The sequence below is a fragment of the Dipodomys ordii genome, unplaced genomic scaffold (genome assembly GCF_000151885.1).
Source record: "Dipodomys ordii isolate 6190 unplaced genomic scaffold, Dord_2.0 Scaffold95, whole genome shotgun sequence".
NCBI classification, from domain to species: domain Eukaryota; kingdom Metazoa; phylum Chordata; class Mammalia; order Rodentia; family Heteromyidae; genus Dipodomys; species Dipodomys ordii.
Window position 1 is genome coordinate 5,143,779 of NW_012267311.1, and position 22,618 is coordinate 5,166,396.

Consider the following 22,618-nt stretch of genomic DNA (forward strand, 5'->3'; position numbering starts at 1 on the left):
GAGCTGTGGGGCCCACCTATTTGCTCTTTTGTTCTGTCTAGTTACCTTTGCAAGAGCACAGACATAATTTTTTAAAATGAAAGCCTATTTTATACCTTATAGGCCCCACATCAGGCATTGTAAGTGAGCTTTTTCAAGTGCTGACAAATTGATATTCAGCTTCTACTTAGGTAGTTCTGCAATAGGCTCCTTACCTTCTCCCTAGACAGATTTACCTGGAAAATGAGAAAAATGGCAAGTATGTCAACTTCATCGGGGCTCTGTGCACCTGGCAGGGGAGGCGCACCCTACCTGCTTGGGGAAGAGACTGACTACTGCTGCATACCACACCTGTGTGGTCCAGCCTGCACCTCAGAGACACTGCTCCTGATCTACTGTCCTCCATGGATTTGCTTCCCCATCTTCCACAGGGAGCAGCCCAGGGCAAGTTTCTATCACCCCTGTTTTCACAGCCTCTGTGATCAGGGGAGACTCTCACATCGAGTGGAGATCTGAGAGTGTGTGAGGACCAAGAAAGACATTGACAATGCATTTAAAATGCAGATTGCAGCCAGATGTGGTGGAGCGACCTGTAATCCCAGGACTTGGGAAGCTGGCGCAAGAAGGATGCCAGCATGAGGCCAGCTTGGGCTATATTGTGAGACCTTTCCTCAAAAACACCACCACCACCACCCACCCACCCACCCAGCCATCAAACAAAGCAGATCCTGACAGCAGTTCCAGGCTATTTTGGCTGATTCATAAGTTTCATTAGGATTTTGTGTTTTGTTTTTTTCTGAGATCCAACTATGAGCTTCATGAAGGGGTATCTTAGTGAGGCACAAGATAAGAGCCCTGGAAATGCTGCGTGAGGGGACCACCTTTCGTAAGAAAGGCCGGAGAATTCCCTTGTCTCTACCAGGTTTTTGCTGCATGCTGCACAGCCAGCCAGGGTGCTGAGAACTCTCAAGTTGAGCATTGATTTTGGGGTCACACCACATGGCTTCAGGTCCTAGCCATCTGTAACAGGCTTAATGTCCTCATCTATAAAAGTGAGATGGTAATAATTGTAGTTATCCTACAGGTTATTGTAAGGATTAAGTGAGATGATGCACACGAAATCAATTTATTAAGGAACCGTAACTTTTTGGAGTATATACATGATGTGAGTTAATTTTCCACTTCAGCTCTCCTAGTTGTACTACGTAAAACTATCCCCTCCCCATTTCTGGTAGGGTGGTAGATTCTTTAGTAACATATTTGGTTTGATTCCAGGACTTTCTAGTAACTTTCAGTTATTAGAACAGCTTCCTTTTGGTAGTTAGCATTCAATCCTCTTCTTCTTTGGACTTTTGTGCTAAATATAATTCAAAGCTGGTGGGCTGGGAAGGTGGCTCAGTGGCAGAGCACTTGCTTTGCATGCATGAGGCCCTGGGTTCGATTCCTCAGCACCACATAAGCAGAAAAAGCCAGAAGTTGCACTGTGGCTCAAGTGATAGAGTGCCAGCCTTGAGCTGAAAAGCTGAGGGACAGAGCCCAGGCCCAGAGTTCAGGCCCCACGACCAACAACAACAACAAAAAGATATTCCCACAGATGTTCCACTGTCCTGAGTCTGCAGAGGATCCAAGAAGAGCATCTAGCCCAACATTAGAGCATCCACAAACACTTCAGGAAATTCTGTGCATTTCTTTCCCTCCCTCCCTCCCTCCCTCCCTCCCTCCCTTCCTCCCTTCCTTCCTACCTTCCTTCCTTCCTACCTTCCTTCCTTCCTTCCTCCCTAACTTTCTCCCTCTATCCTTCCTTCCTTCTTTAAAAAACAAACAATGAACATAATTCAAAGCTGGTATTTTCTTCTCCTCCCCAGGCAGACTGGGTTTTTCTTTTTTTTTATTTGTGAAGATACTGTACAGAGGGGTTACACTTACATGGGCAGGATAATGCGTACATTTCTTACCAAGCATTGCAGCCTCCTCCTTTTGTTTACCCTTCACATCCCTTCCCAGCCTCCCCCCCCCCCCCCAATCCCAATCTTTCTCCTTCCCCCCCTTCCCCCCCCCCCCCGCACCAACGTTGTAAAGCTCATTTTGGACATGACAACTTGTACTTCTCATTGTTGCAACAGGTCCACCTGTATCTTTAAACAACTGGTTTTCAGACTGGGTTTTTCTATGGCTCTAGTTTACCTGCTAATGGCTCTACTTTACCTGCTATGTAGTGGCTTCAGACACAGCAGTTTTATCATCTCACCATTTCTGTGGTAGCCATGCAAGAGTGAGGCCATGAATTAGCTGAGTTCTCTACTTAGTCTCCTAAGGCTGAGATCCAGGTAACTATTGGAGCTGCTGGCTCATGTAAAGCTTGGAGTCTGTTCTATGTTCACTAGTTTCTAGCAGAATTTGACTCATGGGGTTGATGACAGAACTTGATTCCTCACACTTCTAGAGCTGACATCTTCAGATCCTGGAATGCTCTGCTTCTTCAAGGCAAGAAAGTGGACATCTGCCTCTCTGACCTCCAGACTCTCTTTGAAAGAAATGGCCTGGTTAGGTCAAGCCCTTCCAGGCTAATTTCCTTTTTAATCAGGGACTTTAGTTACCTCTGCAGAATCTCTTCATTTTCTATCCTATGGAAATCCCACATGTCTTCTCTCTTGCCTACTGTACCCAGTTTCTGTATAGTGTAGATATGTCTCTGTTTCTGTATAGTGTAGATATGTCTCTGTTTCTGTATAGTGTAGATATGTCTCTGTTTCTGTATAGTGTAGATATGTCTCTGTTTCTGTATAGTGTAGATATGTCTCTGTTTCTTCCCTCCCTCCCCTTATTTCCCATCAAAGCCTGTCCACTCTACATCCTGCAGCTTCCTATGTCTGCTTGCCAGGGAGAGACTTTCTGGGATGAGGTTCTCTCAAGGCAGCGTAGAGGGTGGTAGCTACAGTGGTAGCTACAGTGCTGCCCACACATGCATATCTTCACCCATCTACCCTTCTCTGTTCTAAGTAAAAAAACACAGGGTAGGTCATCAAATCTGTTGATAAAGAAGATTCACCTCTAGGGCAGGGTGTAAAATTCCAATCTCTTCTTCTTGAAAGACTTGCTAACTTTTAAGGGATTCTCACAGTCTTTTTACCTCGGTTTGGATAGAGGAAGCAGCAGCCCTGTCCACAGAGAGGGAAGGTTCTAGATTCTCTGCTAAGTTTGTGTCTTCTCCGGGCTGCCATTCTCCTCCCCTCTTAGTGTTGTTGGGTTTGTGATAATGACGGTGGCCTAAGGGGTGTGATTGGGTTGCCAGGTCCAGCCTTGGCGGTGCAATTCTGGAACAGTGGGAAGAGTTCCACTGAGCTTCAGTCCCTCGCAAACAATGCTAAGGAAATGCTAAAGATATTCTCACTCCCAACTCAACCCAGGGTCCTTTATAGACAGAGTGAACCAAGAGCATGGCTGCTACTAAGACTCCATGAATCCCTTTGAGTTGAATAAGCTCAGTCTGCAACCCTGTGTCTGCATACATTTGGTCTATAGTAGGGCAGAAGTGAGGTGTGGGGTGCTGGGGGGACACCTTCATGCCATTCTTTTACTTCTGCCTATTCTGCCCTCCACTGCCCCAAAGCTGGTATGAAAGAATGAGGTGAAGCTGATGTTGAGATCATCTGGAATTCACAGTGGTTATGAAGATATAGTATGGCTACCTCTCCCCCAGACCCACTTTCTCTTCTTACCTAGACTACATTTCTCAGCCTCCTGTGCAGATGGGTGTGTCCAAAGGCCCACATTCTGGCCAACAGAACACAAGTGGGGCTGTGTACCACTTCTAGTCCTGCCCAAAGTACTTTGCTTTTCTGCAGTCCTGATGCCTTCAAACAAGGTAAATTTGGAAGCTACTTGCTAAGACGGGAGCACTAAAAGAAGGAAGGAAGCCAGGCATCCGCAGCTCCCACCTATAATCCTAGCTACCCAGGAGACTGATGTGAAGATTGAGGTTGGAAGCCGGCCTGGGCAAAAAAGTCCCCATGAGACTCTTATCTCTAATTAATCACTCAGCAACTGGGAAGTGGAGCTGTGGCTCAAAGTGGTAGAGCACTAGCCTTGAGCAAAAGAGCTCAGGGATAGCACCCAGGCTTTGAGTTCAAGCCTCATGACTAACAAAGAAAGAAAAAAGGAGGGAGCCTGGATCCTTGAGTCACTGAGAAGGCTACTACCCTTCTAGGAATGCCAGTGAGGTGAGTGAAAAACAATTCGACGGTGTTGACATTGAAGTTAGCGAGCAGCTGGCATTGCCTTAAACCAGTTCAAATGTTCACATAGTAAATGAGAAAACGGGTGCAGCCACACAGCCCATGCTTTAAGAATTTCTGGGAGTCTTTAGTTTACTTGCCATGCTCTATAAAGTATGTACAATGTTTTAATTCCACTTCACAGAGAGGTTTTCTTTCTAAATCCTCTTAAGGGGCCTTCCCTATTAAAAAAAAAAAAGACCCATTTATAGAAACTACTACTTAGCATTTTTGGAACTTGTTATCCTATTCAGCAGAGTCTAAGTCAGGAGGCTTTGAACTTGGACAATTACTGCTCTTGATTAACAACAAGAACTGATGAGTTGGCCTTTCCAGTGTGCTAAGCAAACTCAGCCAAGCAGAAAATATCACTGAAGGGGAAACAACGGGAAGTGATTTTCTTGGTTACATTACAACAGTCTCGATATTTACACATGTTTGTGGATAATGTGGGCACCTCTACTGCTTGCGTGCCCTTCTAGATGATACCGTTGGGCCTGAAACAGCACCATTTCCTGTCAGCCTGAGCTACGGACATCATCTATGACTGCAGGCAGACAGCCATGTGGACAAAACGCAGACCTGGGGGGTGGTCAGTCTGGTCTTTAGATCCCCACTTGGACCCTTTCATGGCCAGGTCCCTTAGGAACATTGGACCTAGAGGTGAATAGGCAAGCGTGTATATAGACCAGGCTGGGCTGGCACAACAGGCCTCCTACCCGAGCCTCCTGCAAGCTGGGATTAAAGGTGTATGCCACCATACCTAGCTCCCAGGTATCCTTTTTAATAAAAATTTTGTGAGACTGAATTATGTTTCGGTCTTGTATTGAATGCATACTAGTATTTAGCATTTGTAAATGATCTATGCATTCATCCCTGAATCATCCCCAGACTTCTGTGGAGGAAGGTAGCATTTTTCATATAATTACAAACAAAATGTTCACGTATTAAGGGCATTGTGCCATTTTGTGTTTCAAAGATTTATTTTTCCAAGGTTTTAGAAACCTTTGTGTTTTGTTAATTTCTTAGATGCATAGACATAAGATAAAATTAAGTAGCTAAATATGTTAATCTTTGCCTTTGAGACTTTATACCTTTTTAAACTTTCCAAAGTCATAATTCACATGGAGATTTAAAATATGTGGGCATATATTTCACTACTGGTTTGGCTTTGTGTGTGTGTGTGTGTGTGTGTGTGTGTGTGTGTGTGTGTGTGTGTGTGTCCTGGGGCTTAAACTTGAGGCCTGAGTACAGTCTCCGAGTTTTTGTGCTCAGGCTAGCACTCTACCACTTGAACCACAGCTCCACTTATGACTGTTTTTTATCTCTTTTTTTTGGTGATTATTTGGAGATAAGCGTCTCCTCAGCTGGCTTCAAACTGCCCAGCTAACACTATTAGTTTTATGAAAAAATTTAGAGTAACTCCTTAACCATCAAGAATTAATCTGGACATAAAAGTTGTGTGTACAGATCTTCCTGGGACTACACTGGAGAGGTGAGCCCTGGGAGGAAAAGCCTCCAGAGTGGACCAACAAGGACTCCAGTTTCCTGGGTAAAGACAGTGTTGGACAGGCCAAGATAAGGTTGGCATATGAAGAGCAGATCCAGACTGTACTTGGATTTGGGGGTCTCTTTATTCTCAAGTGGTGCATGAACTACATGGTGTCATTCCTCTAGAACCTCACAATGTGACTGCATTTGGACATAGGTTTTTAAGAAGTAACTGATATCAAATTAGGTTGACCTAATATAAGAGCTTGCCCTTATAAGAAGAGACTAGGATGTAGACACATGGAGACCCTATGAAGGCCCGGAGAGAAGGCAGCTGTCCACAGGCCAAGGAGAGGCCTTGGAAGATCCAACCTGCTGACACCTAGAGCTTTGAGGAAACAAACTCATATTTTACAAGCCCCGCCTTGTCCTGTGGCACTGTGTTATGTATCCTTGAGAACAAGTACAGGAAGACTTGTTAATGATCTCAGAGCTGGCCCTTGGCAGGCTTGTGGCTACATTGCTAGGGCAAGACTTGAGTCTGCAGCTACCTAGGCTCCTGACTTCATGTTGAGTGTAATGGTCACATGTCTCTCCCAGAGAGCACCTGGAGGCGGTGTGCTAGGGAGCTGTGACAATAATGAGCTGGCCACAGGAGTCACTCCCCAGCAGGCCAGCAGGATCTGAGGCTGTCAGGTGTGCAGAGTCTCCTTGGACCATCAGCCCCTGAACTTGCCCCTTCTCCCTCCTCTTTGAACTGCCTGACCTGATAGGTAAGAACATGAGTGCAGGCTTGCCCTCTCCTCAGATGCAGAACCCAGAGGCACTACAGAGCCTTAGAAAGAAGGCTTGGGAAAGGGCCACAGGGCCTGGTTACTTCATTACTCCAATTGAGCACATACGTTCTCCCATCCTCTGCACATGCTGTTCCCTCTGCCTGGAAAGCCTTTCCTTCCTATCTTCTTTAAAAGTTCCCGTCCATTCCAATGGCACATTTCCTTTAAACAGTTAACTTACTTAACAAAGTGAATACCAGGAGGCTGAAAACATGTTTTGTCTGATGCGAGTAGAGATTCAAGAGAGGAGGAGAGACAAACAGAAAGAGGAAGGACAGGTGAATGCAGTCATGATATTCAGTGTACGTATGTGAAAATGGAGCTGGGAAATTGAGGGAGACAGATGGTGGTGGGGCAGAGTGATGGAAGGGGCGACATTGTTCAAGATGCCTTGTGATCATAAACTGGCCTGTTGAATTAAAACTCCTTTGTACAAAAGGAGGAGGTAACAATGCTTGATAGGGAATATACTCATTTCCTTGCTCCTGTAACTGTAATCCCTCTGTACAGTATTTTTACAATAAAAAAGTATTAAAAAAACAAAACTCCTTTGTACAACCACTTAAAGAAAATTTTTTAAAATAATAAAAATTTCCTGTTATGGAAGTGGTGCTGTGGCTTAAGTGGTAGAACGCTCGCCTTGAGCTGAAGAGCACAGGGACAGCGCCCAGGCCCAGAGTTCAGGCCCCATGACCAAAACAAAAAAAAATTCCTGTTGAAATTCTGCCTTTTGTGGGTATGTTCTAGGGAGCCTTTTCTGACTATCTCTCTCTCAACAGAATAAAATCCTTCCTCTGGCCCACACTTCTCTATCTGGTCATCGGATGCCAAAAATTAAAATGTGCACATCATCTGTGTGTTCCTGTTTGCTTGTTTCTGCATCTTGTCATCCCCCTGTACCACTTAGCAGTCCAGAATATATCTTGGAAAAACTCAACATTTGTCACTCAGATAAACCTGCCCCACAATTCATAACACATACTGTCCACAACACTGAGGTTGTATTTCCATTATACAGCTGAAGAAATCAGGAATTTTATTTTTATTTTTTGCCAGTCCTGGGGCTTGAACTTAGGGCCAGGGCACTGTCCCTGAGCTTCTTTTATGATCAAGGCTAGCACTCTACCACTTAAACCACAGCGCCACTTCCAGCCTTTTCTGTTTATGTGGTACTGAAGAATCGAACCCAGGGCTTCATGCATTTAGGGAAAACACTCTACTACTAAGCCACCTTCCCAGCCAGAAATCAGGATTTGTAAAAGTTGAGAAAGTGAAAACCAATCATCAAAGGCCTGGAGCTGAGACTCCCAGCCAAAGCCCTTAAAGACTTCTTTCCTTCTCTCATTACCAGCCTCATATACTTCCACCCCCGCCCCCGTCCTTGGGTCAGTTCTACACCCATACCTGGGGCTTGGTTCCAGAGGGAGTCTGAAGAAAGAAGGCACCTGAGGCTCACATACCCTCCCCGCACAGGCTTCAACATCCCTTTCCAGCCCTCTGTAGCTGTCAGTCAGCCTCCCTTAGCTGTCACATGGGCAACAGGAAACAAGAACAGGAAATCAGGATCAAGAATCCTGCCTCACCTGTTCCCACAGGTTTGGGGTTCAATTTTAGTTCCAAACCACAGCTTCTTCTCTCTGAAGTTTGTACTCTCAGGCAGAGCACAGGGAAGAAAGGAGGGCTGAACTCTGCTGTGGCATACGGTCTCTCTGTGTCCCCTAGGAATCATCTTCATCACCATCCATTGCAGAAATGAATGGAAGCCTTGCAGCAAACTTTATTAAATATGAATGAGTCGCAGTCCACGGCCCCCGCACGGTCACTCACCCACTCCATCTCTGGCAATTACTGAGTTGCACACACTGTGCCAAGGGGCTCAGCGGTCCCTGCCTGCCCTTGCAGGCTGACATCGCCTGGCAGGGGCAGGGCTCCGTTCTACAGCTTCCCTGCCCCCTGATGAAAAGCCACCTCTGGGTTCCCATGTGGCTAGAATGCTCCATTCCCAAGGCCTGGGCATCTTCCATAGAACCACAGTGGACTTGAGCCTCAGAGTCCAGGTGAATAGAGCCTATGCTTCAGAGTCTTAGGGCAAGCTCTCCTAGTACAAGTGCTTTCTGATCTCTATTTGCTTACATTTAGGTTCTAGGAGGTTGAGCCAGGCTAAAAGCTCATATGTAGGCATGTGTCACTTACAGAGCATTTCATTCATAGTGAACTTCATTCTTATAAGAAGTAGTTACATGATAAATTTGATATTAGTAGGGTCTTTAATGGCCCTGGTACTGCTGTGATCCCTAGAGCTGAAGACAGAGTAGAGGATCAAATCGATGAATGAGGTGGTCAGTGCTGGCCATTTTGGAGATCAAGAAGTTGAGGTTTGCAACTGGAAACATGGCTCAGTTGGTAGAGGCACTAGCCGATGAGCAAAAGCATCAAGTACTGAGTTTGAATCTTGTCTTAGACCAAAAAAGAAAAGAAGTTGAGGTTAAAGAACTTGGTCAAGATTCTCAACTAGTGAGTATTGCACTAAGTGTTGCATATGTATATGTGTAGTAGAGGGGTGGGGGAAGTCATTACAATCTTCTACCCCACCACACCAGTTGGCAGCTTGCCTGGGGCCTCTAAAGGTGTACTCTGCCCCTCCTTCCTTTTCCCCAGGCCAGAGTCCAATAGCCTAATGCCTACATTTGGCTTTGACCCTAATCAGGAGCCATCAAATTCCCCACAACCTCATGTGGTTTTAGTCCAAGTGTTCAAGACCATGTATGAATTAGCAAAAACAAATGAGATCAAATTCTCTTCCTGAACTTAAAAAAATTACTTTTATTTTAGGAACCAATAAAATTATGGCAAATATTTACAAATAATTATCTCACATAAAAGTTACATAAAATCAATTCTTCACAAGTAACAGTCACTCATGATAAGACACACAGATACTGAAACTACGCCAATCTTATTGCATGTTTCTCCAACTAATCTAAAAGAAGGGTGTTGCAGTCAACCATTTAACTTAAAACCACGAATTCCAGATTTGACAAGGAAAAAAAAAACTAAAAATAAAACAAAATGAAACCAGTTTCCCACCCCAGTGTCTTCCCAAGTCCCACCCCCTGCCCTGCCCTCCTCCCCACAAAAGAAAAATATGTCCAACATCTTTGGCAAATTGGCACTGTTGTAATTACATTCAAATATTATTACACACAAAAGCAACACATGTCACTAAGAAAAAAAAACACACCAAGATTTCAAGTCAGTTATTTTCTACTAGAAAAAAAGAATACAAAACATACACATTTATAAGAAGCATTTTTTTTCAATCTGTTGGAGACAGACCATCTCCCACTTTCAAAGGCAATTTAATTGTGGTTTATTTTTTGTTGTTTTTTTAATTTTTTTTTACAAGTAAGCGTCTATGCAGGCATCACAAACTTTGGCGGATAGAGTAGATATGTATTTCTTTGATGCTGGAAGTTCAGATCCTAAGACAAAGTTAACTGTCTCAATGAATGAAAAGCAAAATCCATGTGTCTTCCTGGCAGAGAGCTCTATTTCCAAGATAATCTGCATTTCTAGAAACACTCGTGTCTAAAGGCCACTAGAGCGTGGAAAACCAGGGCAAGTGGGAGGCTCTGCCCCGGGTTCCAGAAGTAGGGCGCTGGCAATACCAGGCCCTCACAGCCCACTACCAGTGGCTTAGGGGCAGGACATGGGTCTGTTCCTTCGTGAACCCCCTGGACAGGCTGCTTTCCAGTCTACTCACCTCTGTGACTAAGGAAAGGCAAGGAGAACAAGCAAGAATTGGCATAGGAAGACTCAATGCTCTCTCTGAGTTTCAAGTACATCCTAGCATCAAGGGTGTGTATGTGTGCATGTGTGTGTGTGTGTGTGTGTGTGCGTGTGCGTGTGAGACCAAGAGCACGCTCCTGCTCACATGGCATGGAGGGGGAAGCCAGACTCCAAGGCTCTGAAGTTTGTAAAATGTTTAAAATAAGACTCCGGATTTATTTATTTTCTTTGTAGCTCTATAGCAATTAATTGCCTATTGATTGGTTGGAATGTTCAACTCTTCATTTCCTCACATACGATAAAATAGTTTCATTAAAATGTATTCATGCTTGAAAATAAGGGAGCCATTAAATGCTTTCCTTTCTGTTCCACTCCAAGGGAAATGCACCATTTGTAAATCAAAAATCCATCATCCAAAATCATTTGTTTTTAATGGTGGTGCTTTTGGAGAAGATAAAGGACGTGGCCACAAGCATGGTGAGTTTAGGGGACAAGGGCGGTACAGCACTGTACCCACAGGGTCAGTGGATCTGGGGTGTGGTGGGTGAGACCAAAGCATGGCCTTCCCTAGCTAGGTTCTAGAGTTAGAGAGGTGACACCAAACTGCCGTACCCTTCCACTCTTTCACCTGCTCTCTCTCTCTCTCTCTCTCTCTCTCACACACACACACACACACACACATACACACACACACATATACACACACACATACACACACACACACAGCTGCCCAGAGCAAAAGGGCAGCTACCTGCCCTCTGTCTCCTGCCACGGGTCAAATAAGTGCACAACTTGAGCCTGACTCTACTGGGCGATGCACTGAGATTCCCTCAGGACAGAAGTGACTGTTTTTTCCTCTTCCTGCTGCTCAGGGGTCTAAAACATGAAGAACAGATATCTGGTCCTACCAAAGAGTGGCTGTGTTAACCCATGATTTGTATGAGCTCAGAGAAACTCCTGGATAGAAATGGCAGTGGCAGGATTCTGAGGTCCCCTTCGAGGCTGAGGGCATCCTCAGTGCCAAGGAGTTACCAGAGAATAAAAAGAGCCTTGCTCTCAGCCAACAGCCCTCTTTAGGGAAGCTGTAGGTAGCCTCAGCAGGAGCACAGGAAAGGGACTGCATCTGGCAGTCACTGGAGAAACAGCTTAAGTTGACAGCTGAGAAGGTACAGCTAAACAGCGACTCCCCCACGAATATGCAAAGGGGAATCCCAAAGCCCAGGGACAACGGGGGACTGGGCTGAAGGGGCCAGCAGGAGGTGGGGCAGACTTCAGGCAAGAAGTCCTGGTGAAAATGTCCAACTTTCCAATCATGCTTTTTGTTACCTTGCCTTGAACCTCTCCAAAGCCAAATGAATGAAAGGAATCAATCCACCGGAAACACCGGTGTGCATGCATGAAAAACAGCCTCATGGAACCCACCCAAATGGGTGACAAGGCCAGGGCCACTGCTGAAGAGATCTAGCCCAGAATCTTATAGGGTAAGTCCATGCTAGCCCAGGCCTCTCCTAACCAGGTACCTGGACTTTTCTCTGCCCTCCCAAGAAGGCGTATCTCAGATACAGCCTATTTCCGGGTATTTGGTGGTTGTGTTTGTCTTTAAGATTTGCTCCTCATGTTTGGCGCTAAATTCTAGCTGAAATGTCATCCACAAGGAGGTGGCGGGAGCCCAGGCTGCCCAAGCCAGGGCAGGCACTCTGGGCTGTGACTCCTTAAAAAAGGATTTCACCCCTCAGTACCCAGTGACCACATTGAGGGCTTCTCTGCATAGCTCCTCACAGCCCATTACAAATGCTGTTGCACCCCCACATACTTCTGAAACCCAACTACTTTTCAAGAGTCCCGCATGAAGCCTGGGTTTGCCGGTATCTGCCACTGACTTCGTGGACACGTGGGAGCCCATCGCTCCCCTGTGTTCCCATCCCGTCCAAATGTACACTGAAGAACAAAGGAAGTGAGGCAGAAAGACACAGTCTGCAGAGATTAAGGGGAGAAGGTCACAGGCTGGTGGCCCGTGGGTCAGATTTGGCTCTTACATATCGTTTTCTCTTGGCTGTTAGTGTTTTCCAAGTGTTCACACTTGGATGCCACTCAGTGGGGGCAGGGACACATTGGATGTTTTGGGCCCAGAGGGTGAGGTCACATCACCTGCTGGCCAAGAAAGCAGTTAGTTTGGGGCCCTTGAGGCTGTGATCTGTGGTTTTGGGGTCGTTGGGCATCCCAGGTCTGAGCAGTCCTGCCTATTGTCATGGTCAGTACCAAAGCACAAAGGGCAGAAAAAAGAGAAGGTGACACTGCCACCTGTATTTTGTGAGAGTCAGAGCTGGCCCATGTCCAGGTTCTGGGAAGGCTATGGTATGGACTTGGACAAGCTTTACCCTCCACTGAGCCTTGGAGTAAGGCAGGGATGGACTGCGGATGAAATCTTAGAAGCCATGGTGTGAATTGGAGCAAAGGTATAGTTCAGGATCAGCAAGGCAGTCCACTCCAGGCCCTTCTATCGGGCCAGCTTCCAGCCTCTGTTCTTTCTTTCCTCATTGTGAGGCTGGGGGTTTCCTGGAAGACTAAGGAATGGGTGTCTCCAAGCCATAAATTTCCAAGACAGGAGTGCAGCTCTAAGGGGGTGGAGTGGAGCCTGGGGATCTTAGATTTCATCTCTAGCTGACCTAGTGAGCCCCTAAATATGAATTTGCCCATCTGTAAAAGGAGCATCATGATCTTTGCCCCACAGGATAGTTGAGGATTGCACTGTACCAACATCTGTTACTAAAGTGTGTACTCTAACCAGGGCATTTCCATTAATAAGGAAACAGATCATGGGTTTGATAAAGCATCCACTTTTTTTTTTCCAGGTTGGAGCTAGAGTATGGTATGAACATGTCCTTTGTCAAAAAGTCTGAGCTGGACTCTGGGGCTGAAGACCTGTGGAGGAATACCCCAGATCTCCCGCCACGATGCTGGTGAAGCCTCAGACTTGTATTGTCTGTTCAAGAATTCTCTGGCATCTATTCAACAGCATATGTCCTTTGGAACTCTCCTCAGCAAAGCCCCAGGCAGCTGTGCTGGGCAGCTGGGTAGCTGAGTCAGTGAGAGTAGATGTGCATGTGCGAGAACTCCACGTGCATCTGTGTGCTCTTGTGCTTCTGCCTGGAGCCCAGGAACCATGTGGTTGTCTAATAAATACAAATCCAATCTGAGTTCAAGATTGAGGAGAGAGGGGAAAGGCATAAAAGGAGCTCAGCAAGGGGCAAGACTGAGGAAGGGTAGAGTTAGGGCTGGGTAGGGCCAGGTGGACGTTGCAGAAGAAGGGTAGTGTGCGCCTTAGGCTGCTGGTTTGGGGCCTGAAGCCTCCAAAGATGCAGGTGTGTGCCATCCTAAGGGATGAGAGGCAGGGTCTGGGGCCCAAGAGGCTTGTGCTGAAGACCCCCAACCCTACTATGTCCTGTTAGAGGGAAGAGGAAGGAAGGAAGAGCCAGGTAATGCACCTTCGTCTATCTCAGTGGGTAGGTAGAAGCTGGTGACAGTTCAGCCCAGCTTTGGAGGTGGGCACTGGCCCCAGCTACCTCCCTTCTTTGCTCAGCAGTTTCCTGGGGTGGTGTGCCTGCCCTGAGCTCACTGGGCCACACCACTGCTGGCGAAGATTCCCCAGAAGTTCTAATAGCCCAGATACCCAGGCTGGAGCATCAGGCCTGGAACCATCTCCTGTGTCCTCTCTGTCAATTTCTCCTCTAGGGAAAGGATGTAGGTAGATGGGGTGACAGGGATCAGCATGTGTTGCGAGATAGGGGGCCAAGTTCCAACTCCCACCTCTGCCAGTCACTGTGGAGACTCCACTTTGCTGAGCCTCCATTTCCTCTTCTATCCTCCCGCTTCATAATCATTCTGAGGGACAAATATTTGGGGGTGGCCAGAGGAGGTCTGTTCTGTATCCCTACAAGGCTTCTCCAAGCCAGGCCTCAGTGTTCCTAGGGGGGCTGACCTGGGGCTTTTGAAGGTTCTTCTAGTTCCCATCCTCAGGGGATCTTGCTTCCCATTTGATCTTAACATTAACAGTTGCTTACTTAGAAATAAAGGACTTGCCCTGGACCAGTCTGCTACAGCCCCAGCGCCCTGGGAGTAAGGAAGAAGGGAAACAGTTGTTAGGTGACCCTGCACTACCAAGGCGGTGAAGGCTCAGAAAGCTAAAGGACCCAGTCTGAGGTTCTACAGTAAAGCAGAGGTGTGGCCAAGATAAGACCTGACAGGTCTGATGATCCAATAGCCAGCCTCTCTCTACCCTGATTCTCTGAATAGACACCAGGGACATTGTCACACAGAGATAACTGAGCCCATTCTCATTGCTGTCATTCCAGGGGTTTGGATAAAGTTGGCAAGAGAATCTGCACAAGGAACAGAGACCTGAGGTGGAAAGATAGGGGTGCCTGGCACTCCCATGTCAAAACCTGTCCCAGGTCATATACCGGTTCCTCACGGCTTGTCATGACATACCCCTATGAGGCCTTACTCTGTCACCCATATCTTCCCTGGTGGCTTCCTCTGGCCAGAGTCACACACAGTGACCCTCTTGGTCCCTTGTACCAACGGGTAGCCCTGTACTGTGTGAGGTGAGGTGCTCCCCCCCGCCGCCGACACCACCCCAGGCCCAGCACCCCCACACCCAGCTACACACTCAGCTCCGTGGGAACTGGGAAGGCTGGCCCAAGAAGCAGCTCAGGAGCCCTGGCTGATGCCTGTAGGAAGCTGTGGTCCTTGGTGCAGGGGAAAGTCCTTTTTGTCATCACTGTCTGTATCACTGCAACAGGCTTGCCCAGAATCCACTTGCTGGGGTCCTGTGGGGTTGGTGAAGTATCCATGATGGGTATCCAAAGTGATTCGAGCCTGCGCATGCTCCAGAAACCATTCCAGTTCAGTTCAGTGGCTCCTGGGGCTGGGGAGGTTGGGAGAGCGTCAGACCCCTCCTTGGCTGGATCAGATGAACTCCCAATCCCACCCGGCCTGACAGTCAAAGTCCATGATGCCGTCAGCACTTGGATGACCTCTTATTTTTGAATGACAGCAGAGAACCTTTCAGATAGTTCTCTTTGAGTCCTTCAGTCTGGAAAAGAGCAGCTCATGCTGCAGTAGCCCCAGGGAAATGGAGTCTGGAAGCCTGGGCATCTCCTCTAGGTATATTCTTCTGGGTGGAGGAAATCTCTGGGGAAGCTTGTAGCCCAATGAGTCTCCTAGGCATTACAGAAGTAGGGGTGAGCAGGAGGCTGTGGTCCTCAGTCTCAAGGACAGCTTACAAGCTCACCTGACAGGAACACCAGGGCAGAGCGGGCATCTGTACACAGGTTGAAGCTGTCCTGTGACACACAATAAGTACAGGATCAGGATGCATCATGGGGCGGGCGGTCTGCTCAGTGGGACCCTCAGCCCCACAGAGAAGCAAGAAGGTATTTACATAGGTGTTGTTGAAGCAACAGAAGCTAGCTTTCCTTCCCAGGCTTGTAGTACTGAGATGAACAGTTGGTCAGATAGCTGGGGGACTGGCAGGCTGGGCTGGGCTCAGTGGTCTACAGAAGAGACTGTTGGTTTGTGGAGACCCTGTGGCCATTTAGAGAAGCCGATCAATCGACTCTTGAAATGGACAAGGGTCCAGAAATCCAACAGCTTTACCATGGAGCCCAAGTCCCTGGCAGGGAAGGGGAGAGAGTTCAGATATGCAGGGCAGGGGTACTTGTGTATGGTCTTGTGGGGCCCCCCTCACTGTTGGGGTGGGAGGTGGGAAGCTATCTCCCTCAGTGATATGTGTCATAAGTGCTTGGCGCCTGCCTGGCTCCAGTGGTCAGTGACGGTCATAGGCAGTGGCGGCCGCAGGTGGGGCAGCTCCTCGGGCAGCAGCACTGTAATAGTAGGGGGAACCTGGAAGAAATAAGAGAAGGTACTGATGTTGGACCTGGGGTACTCTGTCCCCCCTTCTGCCCCTTCCACCCCCCCACCCAGTTCAGGCTACTGTCTCTTCTCATCAACATCTCTGTCCCAACCTGTTTCCTGAAATGCAAGTCCAACCCAGGGCTGCTACCTGCCCTCAATGTTTCAGGGCTCTTTGCCACCTAGAGCTGGATGATCTAATCTTTCCATCTCATCTGCTTACTTCTGTAAATGACCCACTGGACATGGCCTTGACCCTTTCTGTTATGTCGTCTGTGGCCATGTCCCTGCTAATGTGGCAGAGCTAAGAAATTGTCATGCAGACAATTCTGTGATCCACAAAATCTAAAATATTTACTACTGGTCCTATGTAGAACATGTTCATTTTAGGCAGCAGCTGGGACCTGACCTGCCAGTCATACACCACTTGTTTGCAGAGACTAGAAGCTTCCTTCCTCAATTGAGGTGATTCCAGATTATTCAGAAATCTCACCCCCATCCAAACCAATATTTGTGGTTCTCACAAGTGTCTGAGACTGAGATAGGGTGTGTGGTGGCGGGGGAGGTGTCAGTCAGGCCTTACCACTTCTTGGCTGTGACACCTTGAATAAGTGACATTACTTGCCTGAGCCTTAGTTTTTCCATCTGCAAAAGGGATCGCATTGGAGTGTTTGTGAGAGGATATGAAAATACTTTAGAAATGGCCTCTTTTCTATCCATGAGCTCTTTTAATTCCCACAACAATCCTATCAAGTAGGAACGATTATGGTCTCTATTTTATAAAAAATGATCCAAAGAGAAGGTAGATAGTGTGAGATGAGGTGGATAGAGGCTCTCAGCAGGCACAGCCTTCCCTCCAAACTCACCCTTTAGCAGATACCCTTTTGCCCCCCCATCCCCCTCTGGAGGGCAGTGTGGCCTCAGGCAGCAGTGATGGTGGTACCCTCCATGCCTCACTGTGCTATACTGTGCCTAAGATTTCCCCAAGACCAAGTTGACTGCTGCTCTCATGGTCACCTCCTCAGCAAGAGTCTTTCTCTTTCTTAGTGCCAGGGAACAGCCTGGGGATAGTCACTCACAGAGTAGCTGCAGCACCAGCCCCACATCACACATGAGAATGGGCCCAGGAGAGAAGCGCATGGGTAGGGGGACACCCCTGCAGGACAAGGCCAGGCCCACCAAGGGACCTGGAAGAGACAGGGAGTGGATGGAGTGTCTCCCAGAGGCTCCCTGGCAGGCTCTCCCAGCCCCCCACCCCAGCTACCTCTTACCCTCAGCTCCTGCTCCCCAATCGTAGAGCCTGATCTTGGCCAATCCAACCAGTGGCCTCTGCTGAGAGTTTGTATTTAGCGTGAAAAATGAAAACATCACCTCACAAAGCACTCTGTCTTTCTGGTGCCCATTAGGCTTCCAGATAAAATAAACTTGTCCTTTCTTCTGTCATTTTTCCTCTCTAATTCACATTATCATCAATTTACTGCTTGACACAGTCATTCCCGGCTGGCTCCCTCTCTAATCCCTTTAAGGCGGCCACAGTCGTTCCCATTCTAATCCTAATTGACCGGCATCGCCCTCTCAATCCACCAGCCCTGTCTGCCCCTCCTGCCTCTGCAGCTCTATTGCCAGGCTGGGGGCCTGGCCAGAAGGGGACCCCGAGTGACAGACATCCTGGCTGGGGAGGGAAGTTGTCCAGAGGCCAGTATCCTTGTCCTGCACTGGATGGCATTGCCAGGTTTTGCCATATTAGGGAAGGAGCTCTCAACCAGGCTGGTGGGGGTGAGGTGTAGGTAGCCTGTGCCGGGCTGTGGGAGTGGGAGCCAGTGATGGGCAGGCTAAGTGATGGGTCTGTGTTGTGTGCATACACACACCCATGCACACAGCTCTTCCTGAGTGTGTGGGAGCACCACAGACCACTGGAAAGGATCCAGGACCCCTGCAAACTTCCCTCTGGTCATAGAGATCAACAATCTAGCTTTCCCCGGACTGAATCTTGTAGGATTCACTTTCCAACCCCAGAAGAGGGGAGGGCAGCCTGGTAAATGCAAATGGGCCTAAAGCTATTTGCAAGGCTCTGGTTAGGTGAGCCTGGCTCTCCTCATTTTCAGGCAAGTGGGATCACTGCAGGTTCAGGATGCAGATCTTTTACACCTGAGTCAGCTGAGATGACTGGCTAACAGCCTGCCTTCAGTTCCTTAGGTTGTGACCTTGGGCAGCTCTGGGCCATCCCTCGTACTTGTGGCTGGAAGTTCTGGTGGGTAGGGACAGCCAGTGTTGCCTCGTCCCAGCTTCCCCTGCAGTTATGCTTAGGCATGTTTTGTGGTTGCTACCAATTCCATTCTCTGGTGTCTGACCTTGATTAAGAAATAAGCAACAGGAGGAAGAAACCTAAGGACTCCATTTATTGGCAAGCCCTGAGTTGTCCCATATCTATCTGTTTAGTCTTTTGGTAGATTCTGGGAAACCCCAATCTCCCTTATAAATCTGTTTTGTGCTTACACCACCCAAGTAAATTCTGTTCTGTTAAACTGAGTCAGCCAAGGAAAGTAAGAACCATCTCACATGCTTGTATGAATACAGGGTCTGGGATCAGAAGGAGGCCTCATTCTGCCATTTCTATGCTGTGTAACCTTGGGTGAATTAATGAACTCTTCTGAGCTTCATTCTCCTCATTGGTATAATCTGCATAATCTTCACTCTTCTAATCTGTAAAATGAGCTAACTCACATGAAAGGCTTAGCCCAGTGCTTGGTACAACTGGAAAATGGTCATGTAGACAAAGGGATTGAGTTTTGATTCCTCTTCTTCCTCCCACACTCTGGTCTCCTGAAAGTCCTTGAGCACCTCCCAGTATAGACACACCTGCATGAGGCTCCCCCACCCCTGCAGCCTATGCAGAGCCTGTGTCTTCCTCACATGAGGCATGCAGCCCAAGCCCGACCCTGGGGCTGTGAATCCAGCCCCATCATTAACTTAAGCAGCAAAAACCTCAGATGATTGGCTGGTTCCACCCCTCAGGTAGTGAGTGACATCTGTAACTCTGACCTCTGCTTCAATCTCTTTTAGCTGGTGACTGACAGCTAGTTTTACATAAGTTCATGTCAACAAAACAGAAGTTTCTTTTTAGACTTATTGAGGGCTGGTTTTATCCTTTGTTTTGTCTTTGGGAAAAGGGCCCTAAAAACATTGATAATGTTCACAGATCAGACTGGCACCGTCCATGGACAATCTGCCAGCGTGAAGCTTGGAATTGGGCACCAGCTGGTGGCCTTGGCCAATCTTCAACCACAGAGCAGCCAATTTCCAATGGAGGTGGCAGTGGTGGGTCTATAGCAGGCATCACTAATCAAATACTGAGCTTCAGAGCCCTTAGCAAGATGGCTTTTCCAGCAGCGGCGACAAATCAATCCAGAGTTCTCACCATATTTAAGGATCCTTAGGAAGTACAAGTTACTTGTGGATGGACAGTTTCCCTACCTTCCTTTTCCTCCCTTAGCACTTTTTCATTCTCTGTTTCCCTTCCACATTTTCCCTCATCCACCACAACATCTCAGGGAGGGATGAGGACATAAGAAAAGTCCAAGTGGCATTTACTGCCATCATTGCTCCCCAACCCTTCCCATATTCTGTGTAGATGAAGCTACTCACTCCGTATCAGTGACTAGACTTTAGGATGTTGGCTCAATGACGTGGTCCAGACAGGATGGCTGATAGGTTCAGAGGCCCCACAGGCCTCTGCCAGTACTCACCAAGCAGCCCCGGGTTGGGGAACCTCCACGAGTCGTTGTACGAGGAATACTGAGGGTGGCTGTAAGGACTCCCAGAAAATTCGCTCCCTGCAGGTGGTGGGTGGAAAGAGAAATAGTCATCAATGTCAAGTCAAGCTCACAAAAGACCTTGAGTCCCAACCAGCTTGAGTGCCTATTGCATTTGCCTTCTACATGACCCGCGGGTATTTTTGGTAACCAATAAAGGCATTTCAGAGCTACATTCCTATTAAGTGTTCAACTGGTTGACACCCTTTGCATTATTGAGGATGAAAATTAGCTTCCCATGTGGACACCATGGAGTTACCACATGCCAGGTGTTCCCAGGGGCCAACTTCTGACCCATCTTACAGGTGAAGAGACTGATGCTCATGTATACCTGATGCCCAAGGACCCTAAGGTGGGTTCATTCATTTCCATGACTTCCATTCTAGTCTAGCCTATGGCACTGTGAATCCTAGAGTGGCCATGCCTGGGGCTTCAGTCCAGTTGGAAAGATGAGACACAAACCAAGACCTCTGTCTGGGGGGTGCAGGTGGCATTCTGCTGACATGAAGAGATAGGCCAAAGGGCCAGACGCACAAAAGAACAGTGGGCCAGAGTTTCCTTGGCCTTGGAGAAGGGGCAGGTGTTAGTGGCTCTAGGTGTACACAGGCAGGAACACATGCCAAAGTAGGGAGAGATGGGGTGAGTTATGGGGGACTCTGAAAATAGCTATCTCTGGCCAAGTGGATAGAGGAATGGGGTGCTCTCTCTGGCTCTTCCCTGGGTATATAGCAGCCCTAGGAGAGTCTCTTTACTGCCCATCCATCAGGGGGAAGCACCAAGTCTTACTCTTCCTCCTTCACTGACTTTCTCTCAAAGAAGGCAGGGCCAGCCTCTCTCCCCTGTGGCAGTAGGGTGAAGGTGGACTCAGAGAGCAAGCTTGGGCCCATTGGTGTCTAGGTCCCCTAGTACCTGGCAGAGAGTTTGTCTAGTAGAGGCTCTGGAGTAGGGGCAGAAAGCTGGGTGTTGAGTGTTTGGGTTTTTTGTTCGTTTGCTTGGTTTTTTGCAGTACTGGGGTTTGAACTCAGGGGCTTATGTGTGCCAGGCACTCTCCCCCCACCCCCCAAGGGATTTTCTGAAGCTTGTAGATCCTTTCCTGCTGGACCTGATAGAAATCATTCAGCCTTAAGAGGCCGCCTGCAGCCCAAGCATGACTCCACTATCCTTACAAGAAGGCCTACAAAGGCCAAAGGACAGGAGCTTCCAGAAGTGACCAGACCAAGAGCCACATTACTTGGCCAGGCAAAGCTGGAACACTGAGGCAAGACTGAGGACCAGCCCCCAGTCAGCTTCCTCTCACCTCCACAGGCAACCATAGGCAGAGCGTGCACACACACACACACACACACACACACACACACACACTCCTGCTCAGGCCTCTCTGGGGGCCACTCCCAGCCTGACAGGCTGAGCCTTCCAATTCTCTGTTTTTTATGCCTCAGTGGTCAGGGTGTCAGGTTCTGGCGTGCGGACGGAGAGCATGGTGACAGTGCTGGGCCGCACAGCCAGCTTCGACGTATCCATCAGCGCCACGTGCCTCCCCTCCTCAGGGGCAGGATGGGCGAGCAGAGAGACAGAAAAGCCTCAAGAGGGGGACAGAGCCTTCTGCCCCTTCTCTGAACTCTGGGTGCCAGTGGAGCTGCCCAATCAGAAGCACTTCCTGATAGTGCTGTGCCAGGGCCTGGGGCATCAGGCTACCTTGGCTAAGGCCATCTCTGTTAAAGATATTTGCTTCTGCTGCCATATCTAGCTCCAAGGTCACCTCTTCCAGGAAGACTCCCTGGTTTCCTGAAAGCACAAGTTACTAAGCTGGAATGAGTTGGGCATGTATTGGTTATTCATCCGCAAATTGGCACTGGCTCCTGCATGCCTGCAGAGGGCCATCCACAGCTCCCAACTGTTATTCAGGATATATGCGCCTAAGTTGGGGCCCCCACCGTCTTCCAGCCTGTCTAGCCTGACAGTATCAGGTGTAAAGTTGTCAGGTATCTCTTCTGGGAAACCCCCTTTCTTGCCCCTTCTCAGGCAGACCCATTCTCCTGTATCACCCCCTAGCTCTGGATTTGCCCTGCACTGCATGGGAGTGCTCCACGACATGGAAGTAGATGCTCAATAGGTCATAGGAAATACTGTGGTTCCCTGAGACCCAAACATCCCCATGGCTCTCTCCTAGTCCTCTTCTAGGCCTCATTCAAGTAGACCTTCCTTGTGGGGCCTGCCCTGACCAAGCTCTTCTTCCTGCTATAGTTCCCTCCATAGAGTATATCACATGCCAGCATGTCTTATTTATCATGCTCATTTTGTTCTCCTGCCTTGTCCACTAAGCTGTAAGCTTCTTGGGGCTACAGAGCTTTACATGTTTTTATCTTCAGATGTTCCTAACTTCACCCCAAACTTCAGCACAAGGTGTGGGTTCCACAGGCAGGACGGAAGAAGGAAGGAAGGAAGGAAGGAAGGAAGGAAGGAAGGAAGGAAGGAAGGAAGGGAGGAAGGGAGGAAGGGAGGAAGGGAGGAAGGGAGGAAGGGA

General features: G+C 48.2%; 1 protein-coding gene across 4 annotated transcripts in view; it reads right to left on the reverse strand.

The window, feature by feature from the left end:
• Positions 1-15,024: 15,024 nt before the first annotated feature.
• Pax5 (paired box 5) overlaps positions 15,025-22,618 on the reverse strand; it is a 173,769-nt gene continuing 166,175 nt past the window's right edge. For all 4 annotated transcript variants that reach the window (XM_013026684.1, XM_013026681.1, XM_013026685.1 and 1 more), the window contains 2 exons: positions 20,029-20,115; positions 15,025-16,273 (listed from right to left, as the gene is read on the reverse strand). In XM_013026684.1, the coding sequence (XP_012882138.1) occupies positions 16,197-16,273; positions 20,029-20,115 (164 nt within the window). In that variant the 3' untranslated portion in view covers positions 15,025-16,196. The remainder of the gene's footprint in view (positions 16,274-20,028; positions 20,116-22,618) is intronic.